The 14,874-nt window shown below is 31.0% G+C and overlaps 1 protein-coding gene across 1 annotated transcript; it reads left to right on the top strand.

Moving 5' to 3' along the window:
- The first annotated feature begins 4,345 nt into the window (after positions 1-4,345).
- On the top strand, positions 4,346-12,646 carry LOC123675808 (alanine--glyoxylate aminotransferase 2-like). Its single transcript, XM_045611329.1, has 7 exons — positions 4,346-4,540; positions 4,997-5,115; positions 5,207-5,441; positions 6,225-6,318; positions 8,861-9,292; positions 10,655-10,899; positions 12,245-12,646. Exons 1-7 carry the CDS (start codon positions 4,488-4,490, stop codon positions 12,447-12,449), a joined length of 1,383 nt encoding a protein of 460 aa, XP_045467285.1. The 5' UTR covers positions 4,346-4,487; the 3' UTR covers positions 12,450-12,646.
- The last annotated feature ends 2,228 nt before the right edge of the window (positions 12,647-14,874 follow it).

Raw genomic sequence — 14,874 nt, 5'->3', positions numbered from 1 at the left:
CAATTTTATACGGGTATATATCGGAGTACCTATATCATTGATGAAGTTAATCCAGATATTCAGACCTTGAAAATAAGCCTTTACCACATTATTTGCTTTTCAGCCTTCTAAATTGGAAGATCAGATTGATAACCTCTAGCTAGATCTTAGGTCCTAGGAGGATAAATAGTAGGTAACTATAATGTTGGTAGCAAGTTCGGGGGAATTTTTCTAATAGGCTTGAGAAACTTATAAGAGTTAATAATAAACTAATAGTTACAATATCGATTGTGAGAATTTTGAAAAAAACCGTACAACACGATCATAAATTTGATTTTGTGAATCCAATAGAGATGACCAGGGTCCAGGGATAATATACCCATGTAGACCTTTTGTTTATCAGTTTATCATAGAAAATAATTATAGATTATTGTATATTTTTACGAAAATTCCAATTTCCTTTTTTAGGTATTTGATATTTCATTTAAAATTTTTAGTTTTTTGTTTGTGCGCGTTTCTTCAAGGGTAACAACAGGCGGCAATCATTTCGTCCAAATAAAAAAAATCTACAAACAAACAAAATTCCCACAAAGCTAAGCCTGTCCGTGGGGTGAACAACCAAATTAAATTTTTTTCTCAATTTTTTGAACAGTGCAAAATAACAAAACCAATATATGCGACACACAACTAAAACAAAATTAAAATTAATATTATTATTTTGTCTGTAATTTTCGAAAATTGGAGTCATAATAGCCTTGATAATTGAGTTACACTCGGCCGGTCGTAGCCATGACAACTCTCGAACAGAATGTGCTACAGACTGGATATTTTCAGCTAAGGTTCCGAATGTCTTGACTAAGTTGGTAATTGGGCAAAATTCTTTAGGAATATATCATTGGAAAATTTACTTTTTTTGCTCAAATTTCGATATATCAGAATCTAGCCTTCAGATTCCACTGAAATTTTGTAAGTATGTGAAGATAATCAAATGAGTTCTCGAAACATTCAACACCAAGTCGCAGGGCACTAACGCCCTGAAGACGCATCGTCTTATTCGATAATACCCTTTATCTACTCCTATTGAATTATATACTCATTATTCAACTGCTTTTGAGCAATTAATAGTATCTATTAACAAACAGCGTGATTTATAATAACTCACTGCTATAACTCACTATTATAAATCGGAAAATATGGATCTGTGCTTCTATACTTCTCTGCTTCTATTCGATTGGCCGAAAGGGAAGATTCCATTATTGTTATTGAGGGGAGGAATGTCCGAGGGAATGTCACTTTTGACGTTTTCAAATTAAGTTGATATCTAATTATTGTGAATGTTTTGCTGAAAACGATTAATTCAGATAGTGAAGATGAAATATTATGAAGGTATACATTTCCAAAAGACAAACACCTAATGTTACCATACAGAATTAATTGCCCAAAAAAATATAAAGGAGTTTGAAAAAATTTTCAATATGGGTGTAGCAGTAAGATCATAAAGTCTTCGTTTACAGGGAATATTTTTTGGTATATTTTAATGCATTTTTATAGGCAATTATTAAGGTTTTTCAATAAATTTCTATGTCTGTACTCTGTACTGGATTCGAGCTAGCCGAAGCTAGTTCGATTGTGATTGGTGGCACTAAGTTTCCATCTCTCTTGTACGGGATCGAGCACATTATGTTTATTTCCCGTTCCTGTCTTTATTCTAAGTCTGTATTTTTTTCTTAGTATTTATTGATATAGTCGTAGATAAAGTATAGTATTCAACTTGTGGTAATGGTCATAACTCACTTGATGAATTACAGCACTCGCCTGCGGCTCGTGCTGCAAACATCATCTGCGTGAGTTATGATCTACATTACCGCTCGTTGAATAATATACTATTATCTACTCCTATTGAATTATATACTCATTATTCAACTGCTTTTGAGCAATTAATAGTATCTATTAACAAACAGCGTGATTTATAATAACTCACTGCTATAACTCACTATTATAAATCGGAAAATATGGATCTGTGCTTCTATACTTCTCTGCTTCTATTCGATTGGCCGAAAGGGAAGATTCCATTATTGTTATTGAGGGGAGGAATGTCCGAGGGAATGTCACTTTTGACGTTTTCAAATTAAGTTGATATCTAATTATTGTGAATGTTTTGCTGAAAACGATTAATTCAGATAGTGAAGATGAAATATTATGAAGGTATACATTTCCAAAAGACAAACACCTAATGTTACCATACAGAATTAATTGCCCAAAAAAATATAAAGGAGTTTGAAAAAATTTTCAATATGGGTGTAGCAGTAAGATCATAAAGTCTTCGTTTACAGGGAATATTTTTTGGTATATTTTAATGCATTTTTATAGGCAATTATTAAGGTTTTTCAATAAATTTCTATGTCTGTACTCTGTACTGGATTCGAGCTAGCCGAAGCTAGTTCGATTGTGATTGGTGGCACTAAGTTTCCATCTCTCTTGTACGGGATCGAGCACATTATGTTTATTTCCCGTTCCTGTCTTTATTCTAAGTCTGTATTTTTTTCTTAGTATTTATTGATATAGTCGTAGATAAAGTATAGTATTCAACTTGCGGTAATGGTCATAACTCACTTGATGAATTACAGCACTCGCCTGCGGCTCGTGCTGCAAACATCATCTGCGTGAGTTATGATCTACATTACCGCTCGTTGAATAATATACTATTATCTACTCCTATTGAATTATATACTCATTATTCAACTGCTTTTGAGCAATTAATAGTATCTATTAACAAACAGCGTGATTTATAATAACTCACTGCTATAACTCACTATTATAAATCGGAAAATATGGATCTGTGCTTCTATACTTCTCTGCTTCTATTCGATTGGCCGAAAGGGAAGATTCCATTATTGTTATTGAGGGGAGGAATGTCCGAGGGAATGTCACTTTTGACGTTTTCAAATTAAGTTGATATCTAATTATTGTGAATGTTTTGCTGAAAACGATTAATTCAGATAGTGAAGATGAAATATTATGAAGGTATACATTTCCAAAAGACAAACACCTAATGTTACCATACAGAATTAATTGCCCAAAAAAATATAAAGGAGTTTGAAAAAATTTTCAATATGGGTGTAGCAGTAAGATCATAAAGTCTTCGTTTACAGGGAATATTTTTTGGTATATTTTAATGCATTTTTATAGGCAATTATTAAGGTTTTTCAATAAATTTCTATGTCTGTACTCTGTACTGGATTCGAGCTAGCCGAAGCTAGTTCGATTGTGATTGGTGGCACTAAGTTTCCATCTCTCTTGTACGGGATCGAGCACATTATGTTTATTTCCCGTTCCTGTCTTTATTCTAAGTCTGTATTTTTTTCTTAGTATTTATTGATATAGTCGTAGATAAAGTATAGTATTCAACTTGCGGTAATGGTCATAACTCACTTGATGAATTACAGCACTCGCCTGCGGCTCGTGCTGCAAACATCATCTGCGTGAGTTATGATCTACATTACCGCTCGTTGAATAATATACTATTATAATGGAATATATCGCTTCAATTGATTATACGTTTTCATGACCTGAGTAACTTTGCAGGTTGATTGTATTCCTTTCAAAATCATACATACCTACGGCATAGCAGAAATCTACTATTTGATAGTAAACTAACTTTTTGAGGGTTTATGCGAAAAACTAAATGAATTTGAACAAGCTCGCAAAAGCTAATTCAAGTCATTGAGCTTTTCATGATATTTTTGGTAATTTAGTGGTATGTATATTGGGTAAATCAACTTACTTTAGTTGCTCACCTGTGTGAGAAAATAAAATATCATTCACTATAACATCCACAATAACAATAATTATATTATACATTTTTCATATCCTGCCTATTGGAATCCATTGTTTCATTTTCCTCTATTTCGAAATCAAAATCTATCAAAACAGTTATAAAAGAACGTGAAAAATAAAAAATATTCCACAAATATCTTTGGGTTGCGGCACTTACTGATGGAACTAATGTGTTAAAAACTATTTTAACATCTAGAAACATACGCAGAACTTCAGAATTTGGATCAAATTTTGATAGACACAAAATCTTCTACAAATTATTCATACTAATTAGTAATAATTTGTCTCAATACGCTTTTTATGAATTCCTTGAAAACAGATAGATATCTTTTAGTTTAATAGCTTCGTCAAGTTTATATCACGAACTGATCATTTACTTCTGGACGACCTATGAATTGATGGATTTTTAGTTATCTCTTTAGTAGACTGATAATAAATAAATTGTTTCGAAGTGTTATATTGACTGAGTCAGTGAGCACTTAATTTCTTTAGTAATTATTGAATTCACACTGCGCATGACAGTGGAAATTTTGTGACGTTCAGGTAGAGAAATACGAAAAATTTCTTTATATAAACGGTCTCCCACTTCAGAAACTTATTGTTACCGGAACTGTCGAAGAAGTAATTTTTCTTAAGTCGAACTGTCAACTGTTGTTTAAACAAATTTCGCGATGGAGAAAATGTCGAAAGGAGATACGCTCGCTATGCGCAATAAGTATATTGGGTAAGTTTTTATCTGAAAGAGTTTCTTTTTAATTTTGAGAAATTTTGGACAGAATCGGAAAGCCTTGAAATTTTTAGTAACCCTAGTTTCTAAACCCTTTTGCTTAACTTCATAAATACATATGTAGATTTTGAATATTATCATAGATTTTCCTAGTCAGAAATATGTTCTTTTTCTTGGAATATTATCCCTAGCCGCTACTTTCAAATGTTGAATATTCGAACTGCTATGTAGGACTAGTTATCATTTATATAATGATAAATTCTTTACTAACCAATGTGTGCAATGTGTTTTGAAAAACAATTCATTGTTTTCACAATGTTATGTTGAGTATAACATTCTTGAATATCTATCTGTAAATTTGAGCAATCAGCTCATTTAAGATTTACCTACCAATGTGTTAAAAAATTTAAAATATCAGAATTTCCAGCATTATAATCATTATTTCATTTTCAGCAAATCCTGCCAATTGTTTTTTCGTCAGGACCCACTGAAAGTTGTAAGGGCCTTAGGACAATACATGTATGATGAAAAGGATGAAGCTTACTTGGACTGCGTCAACAATGTAGCCCACGGTAAGGATTTTGCCCTAACTATCTATATCTTAGAAATTACAAAATTTAATTGCAGAAATATTTTTTATCATTGATTTTTTAATTTTTTTAGTGGGACACTGCCATCCAAAGGTGGTCGAAGCAGGATGTCGGCAGATGAAGTTGTTGTATACCAATAATCGGTACCTTCATGATAATATAGTTATATGTGCTAAGCGTTTGGTTGAAACAATGCCCAAAGGATTGAATACATGCTTTTTTGTGAATTCTGGATCTGAAGCTAATGATTTGGCTATTCGTTTGGCGCAAATATATACAAAAAATAAGGATATTATTGCTTTGGAAGGGTAAGTACTTCTTTTAGGTACCTACTTAGTGAAAATTGTATACTTAGTTTTTCAATTGTTTGTAGAGTTAGAGAAATTCATCTTAAATTCGTATTAATTCGACATAGTTGAGGTCTTATTTATTATTGAAAACAAGATTTCAGTTATTGATGAACAATTTTCTAGAATTTGTAGGTACCCGTAAAAATATAATATTTTTCTTTCTTCATTTTGAAATTCATAACTCATAATAAAAAACATTTTAAGAAATATATTAATTATGCACATTAATACCTGTAGCAAAGAATAAATTGATAGATCCTATATGATTTTGCAATAAAAATGCATTCTATCGTAATTTCATATTAAAAGAAAAACACTCATCGTTAAAAAAATAAGATTTTTCTTTATTATTATTTCATCGATGATTTCATCTTTATTATTTCAATTTCATCATTGATAATTTCTCTTCATTTACATAATAGATAGAATATTCATCAATATTTCTGTAACATTCATAAAATGAGAAAGTGCAACTTTTAAAGAAATTGAGAGTATTCGATTCACTATTTTGTTTTTCATAGATAACACTCATATTCAAGTAGACTTTGTACTTGCGAACATAGAAATATAATAACCTATTGTATAGAAATAGGATAACTGATGTTGCAGTTTTTAATTTTTGAAAATTGTTGGCTTGATTTATGGCAAGACTAGTTGATGGTCAAAGTAGTCGTAATTTTCAGTCGGAGGTAGATTTAGAAATTCTAAAAAATATTTAAAAACTAATAATTTTCTTTTCAGGGCATACCATGGCCATTTGACATCCTTGATCGATATTTCGCATTATAAATTCAGTTTACCAGGAGGAACCGGCCAAAAAGATCACGTGCATTTGGTAAGAACATCACGAGATTATATCTCGTTTAATACTATTCTTTTATCTCGTTTTCTATTGACCTTAAAATGCATTGAATATAATAGATTTTGCTTATCTTGGTATGTTAATTAAACAAGGAAGATTGAGGAACTCATAGAAATGATTATATTTCTTGAAATAGTATTTGATAAACGTCAGTGTGCTGTTACAAAATAGGAGATTCGTCTGTTTTGACTTCGGAGTTTATTAACCGTTTGAGACTACCTACTTTCCCATTTTTTGAGCGATTGTGCGCAGAACAGATCGGGACAATATTTGTCTGTAATTTTCGAATTTTCTGCCGGGAATGGTCTCGAAATTTTGTTTTTCTGTTAATTTCAAAATTTGGTTTCGGATGTAGAATGACAATTTCAAGCCTTAACACTTAACCGAGCGCTTAAATAAAATTATTGAAAATACAAGAAAATATTAAAAAAGAAATACCCAATATATTTCCCTGATTACAGATCCGAACGGAGATTTTGTGTGTAAGGTATATAAAATAATCTTTTCAAACTTCGTGCGGAATTTTGTGTTGATAACACGATAAAAATCATAGAAAACTCAAGCAGAATATCAAAAAAATTACCCAATAATTCCGATACAACAGATACGACCTACTTGAGATTAATTAAATATAAAATAACAATTTTAAGCTCTATACAATTTTTTTTTACCGAGTCATCAGAAACATAAATATTCAAGCAGAATATGAAAAAAATGAGGAAAAATTTGGAGTATTTTTTAATTGCATGAAACCATTGTCAACCTTAAAACTCTGTACAGATTCATGATTAGTAAACTTAACGAATATTTGAACCGATGATGATTGGATTTATTCTGAATATCTTAAGTTTGAATTGAAACTCAACAAAATTATAATTTGTTTCTATTGGTTTATTTATAGATGATTTTTTATAATTTTACCAAATTAACGATTTGCTGATATTTTATGTAGCTTCTCTGAATTCAGATAATTAATATATTAATAATGACATGTCAGTGAATACCATTATTTTCAAAAAGTAGGAATCAGTCAATGAAACATACAATTGAAATACTCAATTCCCAATTTGTTTTTTAGAAACTTATCGTGTCTACGAAACGTCTTATAAAATACCACAGGATGAAATAGCAAAAAAATCTTCAAACGATTAAAATATTTATTTCATTCGAAGAACGTTTACAACAATTTCGTTGTTGAATATAAAATTATGTATTATCAGAACGAACATTTTTTAGGAAGAGTCCATATATAGTTATCAATATAGTTGGACAAAATATTACGTAATGAGGTCAAAGGATTTCTATTTCGAATCGATATAATTTATTTATTTCCAATAACGCGCCATAACAAAAAGGAAAAATCCATGTAATTCTATATATTCTGTTCCATAAAACTGTGTTATGTCTTACCTCGGAGCCTTATATTTTTTGTAAATGAGCTCATTATTTTTATATATCTAGTTATTATCTGACTAATGTTCCTTAGAACTGATCAAATAGTTACAGAATTACTTCGTTAAACTATCGGAAACTTAGTTGAAAATAATTTGAGGTATATCAGACATAGAAATTAAAAAAAATATATAATTTAGGTCGAAGACAAACGTCAAAACGATTATTTCTTTGGATAACAGTATTTAAACAGAATTATGCATATTTCAATGGTAATTATTTTTCTTTCATTATATTCAATGGAAAATAATGTTATCTGATGATTAAGGTTGAAATTGGCAAATAGAATCATTTCAGTATATATTTTGAGATAGAAATAATCTTTTGGATATTAGACATAACAGAAATTACGAAAAACTTGATAATTAAGGAAAAATAAAACCAACAAATTTGAAATATGTATAATGTATTGTTGTTATTATTCAAATAAATAGGGGGATATATTTTTTTAAAAGAGCATTGGAATAATATCAGTTGTATAACTATTACTCAATTCATCATTCTGAATACTTAATTTGGATATTAATATTAGATTGATATTAAATTAGATGGCAGATAATGTCTTCTGATCTCATTTCGAGTGTTTGCAATTTTATTGGTTTCTTGGAGGAATTTTTTTCTTTCAATACGTTTTCAATTTTTTTTTCGAAATTTTTCTTGTTCCACTTGATAAAGGGCGTAACTTAACTACATCAGAGGGTGATTCGTTAAGTCGCTAAGTCGATTTGGTTGAAATTTGGTACAGCTAATTGAAGTAATAAGGCGCTTGTTTAGCCTTAACTTGATTGAAATTATTAATTCCACTGGTGTCTCAGTGAGCACCAAAATTGATAAAAAAAGTGAGTCACGGACTGTGTTTTTTGTTGTTTCTTATTTTTTTTATATCAGAAACGAAGCAACTGGGGATATATGTTAATAGCAACATTTTTTTGAAAGACTTAACTGATCACCATCTGAAGTTTTGTGTCTGTAGTTAGGAAACACCCTCTATGTGATTTAATGACATACATTTTTCGATTTTATGAATTGAATTGGTATTTTTATGTGTTGTTATGTATTTCAGGCTTCTTTACCTGATATTTACCGTGGAAAGTTCAATACCACGGAACACAAAGAGGAAGAAATAAGCCATCTTTACGCGGAAGAAGTTAGAGAAATTTGCCATAATGTCAGAAATGAGAAGGATGCTGGAATATGTGCTTTTATCCACGAAAGCTTGGTATCTTGTGGTGGGCAGATTATGTTGCCCAGGAATTATTTGTCTGAGATATACGAGCATGTTAGAAATAATGGAGGCGTTTGTATAGCGGATGAAGTGCAAGTTGGTTTTGGAAGAACTGGCAAACATTGGTGGGCCTTCGAGTTGCAGAATGTTGTCCCAGATATAGTCACACTTGGAAAACCCATGGGCAATGGTCATCCTGTGGCAGCTGTTATTACAACGAAGGCAATTGCTGAATGTTTTGAAAATACCGGAGTTGAATATTTCAATACTGTAAGTTTACGTTTATCATTTTCGATATTATTAGTATTATTATTAGGCTGGAGAGCTGGGTATCCACCTCGGTAGAGACACCGTGAAGAAGAACAGGTTACGACCTAAATAAAAGAGGAAGAAGAAGAAGACGAAAAAGATATTATTAGTGAAAGAAGTTTTTTCAACCCGCTCTGATTCATGTCATGTTTATTGAAAATGCAGAAAATCAGGAATTTTCAGAATTTCTTAAAATTCATCAAAGTTTTTTCTGTTTAATATACATGAGCGCTTCTTAGTTCTCTGGGTTTCAGTCCTTGATTTTTTTGAGCTATTATTTCAACATTTAAACTAATTTTCTGAAAATACGTTACGAATCACTGAGATTTTATTTTGAAAGAATTAACTAAAAATTGTATATGCAATATTTAAAAAAGCAGGGTATACTCGAAAGAAATTTCTTGATTGCATACCGCTATTTCTAGAAGTTTCGGAGATTTCAATATAAGTTTAATGTATGTGTTAATCACTTCCAAATTAAATATTTTTAATGAAGCTATAAGTATGAATAATGCATCAAAAAACCGATATCAATTTATTGCCTTGTCTATTTTTCTTTCATTTTGAAAAAGGTAGATATTGATTTGACGGTGATCTTATAGATTTGATGTTCTTCTATTTCATATATTAGGAATATTATTCAATTAAAAATATTTGTTCATATTTGTTGATGATATAAAGATATCGTGTCATTAATCGATCAAAGAAATGCACAAATAAAAATTAAAAATACCTACTTATATGCATTTCTTATCAAATAATTCTTCAAAGAAATTATTGTTTATAGATTTTTCTGTTTCAAAATAAACAATAAACATTATAGGTGCGCGATAAGTTTTATCTCAAACTTATTTTTATGTTGTCAATCATTGCGAAATTTTAGATTTATTACATGTTCAAGGTTCATCAAATGATTTGATCTCAAATATTATACAATACTCTCTATTTATATCTCATAAATATTCCAATTCATTCACCGTTAGATTATCACTTATTTACAAAAATAATGACAATGCTAAACGTGGTAAATCTATACGATGTTATGGAAAATTTTTTATACTCCTTTATTGTTTTTAATCCCTGCTCCACTAGACCTTTGCTACATCTCTCAGAAGCATAAGTCAAGTCAACTTCCTATATCAATGCTAAAATATCCATTTGGAATGTTTTCAATTTATTATTTTAGAATTTTATTGGAATTTTCTTTAGGTCTACTTGAAGTTTCAATTAATTTTTCATCAACTAATTAAAATTAAAATCATCCAAAATTATGTTTCTCATCAGGGATGATATTAAGTGACTGATTTTTTCGTTTAATTTTAGTATGGCGGTAATCCAGTGTCTTGCGCAATTGCAAATGCTGTTATGGACGTGATCGAGGACGAAAAACTTATGGAAAACGCATGCGTTGTGGGAGACTACTTAAAAAAAAGATGCATGATGTTGAAAAGTAAATATTCAATCATTGGAGATGTCCGAGGTGTAGGATTATTCATCGGTATTGAAATTGTGGAGGATAAAGAGAGTAGAAAACCTAACCCTGAAGCTGCAACCATTATTCATAGATGGTAAGTATTTTATATCCAAAAAATATTTTTTGAATTGGTATTGGTTTTTTGAGGAGTAATGGTAAAATGTTTACCCAGGGAATTAATTCAGGGTAACAGAATGGCGAATGCGCGCAATTCTAAATACTCGATTATTGGATTATTATTTGGAATTAAAGAGCTCAATCTGAAAAAGTAAAAGAAAACAAACGAATTTATCTAACTAACTCAAAATTTTATTTTTTTTTCTGCTAGTCCGCTACCGGCTTTAGTTTTTAAGCAAAATATTTGCAATTCGCCAAATCTTTGGGAATCTGATGTGTTGATGTGTTTGAAGTCATAATAAAACAAAATTATTATTCATTGGTCATCTTGGAGGGAACAGTGTTCATAATCGCGTATTTTTCCACTTCTTATTTTCTATATCATGTTAAAAAATCGGTGTGAACTTAGCAGGCCGTTTCCAGCAGACTGTTTGACGGAAACTCCCGAAGGCGGTGACCAGTGGTGTGCGGCAAAAAACGGTCTGCTAAATTCACACCGGTTATTAAAAACAATTTTTCTGGAATGTTTTTCATTCTTCCATTAGCAACGATTATATGTTCACACTATAGTCAATTAAATTTACAAATTTTACACAATGGTTCATTATTTCCTCCTATCTCGAAGAATATACCAAATCTAGATTTTTTAATGAAGAAGAATAAAATAAAAAAAAGAATCAAACTCTTCAGAATAAAACCATTGAAATCGATATTACTGGAACTGCGCTTAACCTAACCTAAATTACTAAGGTATACGAGAGTGATAGAGCATGATATTGTAAAAAATAAAATAATTACTCTATTCAGAGGGGAATAATAAACATAACATAATGAAACATAACTCTAAAACTAATAGAGATAGAATATTACGGTAAAAAATATAATATTCGGTATACTATTATAGAATTATACAATTGAAATTTCATAATTCTGTGCAGTTCTATTGATATGAACTCTTCAAAGTTTGATTGCCTAATCTTTTTGCCTTCATTGACTGTAATCTCGATTAAGGAGGACAAATGCGGAATGACAACTAATTTGGTGGATGGACAAATGAATTTTTTTCCTTAGAAATTTTGATTCTTTACAATCCAAAACAAAAACTTCGAAATTTCAGTCGGTGATTTTTTTTTCCTCAAACAATTTCCTCCTTTATTGATCTATAAAATCAATCTCATCAACATTGAATTCCACATGATAGCGTTTACCATTACTGTTTTGGCTTTAGACCTTCGAGTTCAGCTCACCCTAATCTCGAACTCTCTAATATCCAATTTGATTAAGCCAATAAGGGACGACGTTAATGTAACCCTTGTTTTCAGGATGAAAGAACACCACATTTTACTGAGCGTAGATGGACTGGACAAAAACGTAATCAAAATAAAGCCTCCCATGATCTTCACCGAGGAAAACGCAGATGAAGTCGTTTCAACACTCGACAAGGTGCTTGCAGGACTGGAAGGATCAAATGATTTGACAAAGGACAATAGATACTACCAGAGCGGATACTGCAAGATGAACAAATAGGGGGAGATATATTCCCTGATTCCAAAATTATTGGTGTTTTTATTTGATACTATTTTATACTTAGATGTAAGATATTCGTTTCACTATGTTAAACGATTTTAATTGTAATTGAATCTTTTATGTTTGTTTTAAATTTAGGATATATGTTCGTAAGTGATATTATTTATTTGCCTTAATAATAATTTAATTCAATTTCATTTTGGAGTTTTATTTTGAACGAGCTGCTCGCCCCGGCTTCGCACGGGTGGTTTAACTAATGAAAAAAAAAAGGGACAAAATATATTATGAAATAAAATAATACCAAAATATTCAAATCATACTTTATTGCGAAGCCCCATAATGTACAACATTTTTAGTTTGCCTTTCTTGAGAGGAAACAAAGAGAGCAGAACGTTTTCCAACTCTCGAGTATGCAACGTACAACTGTCTATGCGAAAAACAGGGCAATACGTCATGATTTATTCCACAAATATGTAACGATTCACCTCATGATTCAATTATAAAATTTGACACTTCGGAGGATGTATTGGTTGCCTGACAGAATCAGGATGATTGAATTGAAACGAAAATAATTCTTTCTTATTTTATTATAAGGATTATTGATATGATGAAAAATCATTTAGAAACACGTTCTTTCTGTCAATTTCGCTAGTAAATTATCGAACACATAGTTGTCCAGGTTTCTCGAAATCGAATCATTGAATTGTAACAACAATTCAATTATGTACTTTATGTCAGGCCACCCAAAATACATCTTTCGAAGTGTCAAATTACACTCTATGATTGTTCGCTCAGTCGGAGGAAAAAGGAAAGCCTTTTTTTCTCATTTTTACGAATTTTTCGAAAATATTTTGTTGTAGGTATAAACCTTCTCACGACACTAATGAACAAAACAAAAAAAAAAAGAAATAACCAATTTGGTATAGTTGTTAAAACCTAATGTCCTTACATAATATCCATAGATCCTCGTTTATAATATAGATAGGAGGAATTTTATTGGAACTGGGAAAAGGACTGACGTCAATTCCATTTGCACGCTTGCTCAAACTTCTAATCATGTAACAAACAGATATTTAATAAAAGTTCTTATGTAATCACTGGGTAAAGAAAACAAATTAGTCCATACTCCGGAAGATATTTTGTGGTTCATAGGGTTGTCATTAACATACTTCATTTCATCGATGAACTTCATTTACAGATCAAATTCGATTGATCTCGAATGGATAGATTTTATAGAAATTTCACAAAAAATGCTTATTTTCTCATTCCCTTCATTAGCAGTTGGCTTCTGCTGTTGACATCGTTTGTTTATTGTTTCCTACTAAGGGTTGCTCATCCCAATACTTTTTCACCCTACTGATGAGGGCCGAAAGCCCTTAAATCTACGTTTAGTGCTTCTTTCTGAGGGATGGGTACTTATAATTTTTCTTTGCTTATAAAAAAAGGGCAAAATTAAACCAAAGTTGAGTTTTTGTAATATTTTGCAACATTATGAATAGCCTAAAGATATAATACTCAATCTGAAGAATTGACAATGATGATGAGAATACAATTACGAATAAAATGAATATTCACCAACAATTTCACTCCATTTCTGCTCAAAATAAATTGTTTTTTCACGAGGTGTGAAATTGAAAACAAGTAAGCAAACTCCGGAGGCAATTTTGATACAACCCAGGCATGAAAATGAAAATGATTTATTTTATTCGCATTCACCTCGACGAATGTGAAATATACGAGTAGATATAAGATCTGATTACTTGGAAACCATTTTAATTATTTAAAGTGAAGAAATCTCTAGTATACTATGAGTTAGTGTTCATTTAAGAATATTAATATTTATTCGCAGAATCAATAAATAATGATAATCAGTTTTACCAATAGAAACAACATCTTTAAATTAATTTTTTTGTAATGTGTTAATCCTTCGGATCGAATAAAATGTTGAATAGCTCAAATGGTTAGTCCCTTCCTTATATTCCACACATACTCAATGGGATTTTCATCCGGTGAACGGGGTGGCCACGATAAAAAATTTACGCATTTATTGCCTTTGTAAGCTATTCCCTCCTCTAAAGTTCAGTGTACATGTATCCTAATAGAAAACCACTTTTCCAACTCAGTAGTTGGTTAAAACAGACTGAATTCATGTTTTCAACGTTTTACCTGTGTTCCCCGTGTTTTGGCAATGTTGATATTACTTGAGCTTGATATGCACGCGTCGCACGGCATATATTTCCGCAATCTCGTGTCCGCTTAAACTAAATAAGGGGATTCCTCGAACGCCGAGAGACAGAAGTATTCGCCAGTGTGACTTTATTAGTAGTTTTCTCACATTTCTATAAAATCTATTGGTAGATTTTGGTAGTTTCAGAAATATCTTTCCAAACTTGGCCGAAATGGCCAAGGATTTTTCATCAACGCC

The sequence above is a fragment of the Harmonia axyridis genome, chromosome 3 (genome assembly GCF_914767665.1).
Source record: "Harmonia axyridis chromosome 3, icHarAxyr1.1, whole genome shotgun sequence".
NCBI lineage: Eukaryota > Metazoa > Arthropoda > Insecta > Coleoptera > Coccinellidae > Harmonia > Harmonia axyridis.
This window is presented reverse-complemented; position numbering and strand designations above follow the sequence as displayed.

Coding starts and splice junctions, on each gene's coding strand:
- LOC123675808 (XM_045611329.1), top strand. CDS start 4,488: ATGGAGAAAATGTCGAAAGGAGATACGCTCGCTATGCGCAATAAGTAT. Junction 6,319..8,860: donor AAAAAGATCACGTGCATTTG/GTAAGAACATCA, acceptor TATGTATTTCAG/GCTTCTTTACCTGATATTTA. Junction 10,900..12,244: donor GCAACCATTATTCATAGATG/GTAAGTATTTTA, acceptor CCTTGTTTTCAG/GATGAAAGAACACCACATTT.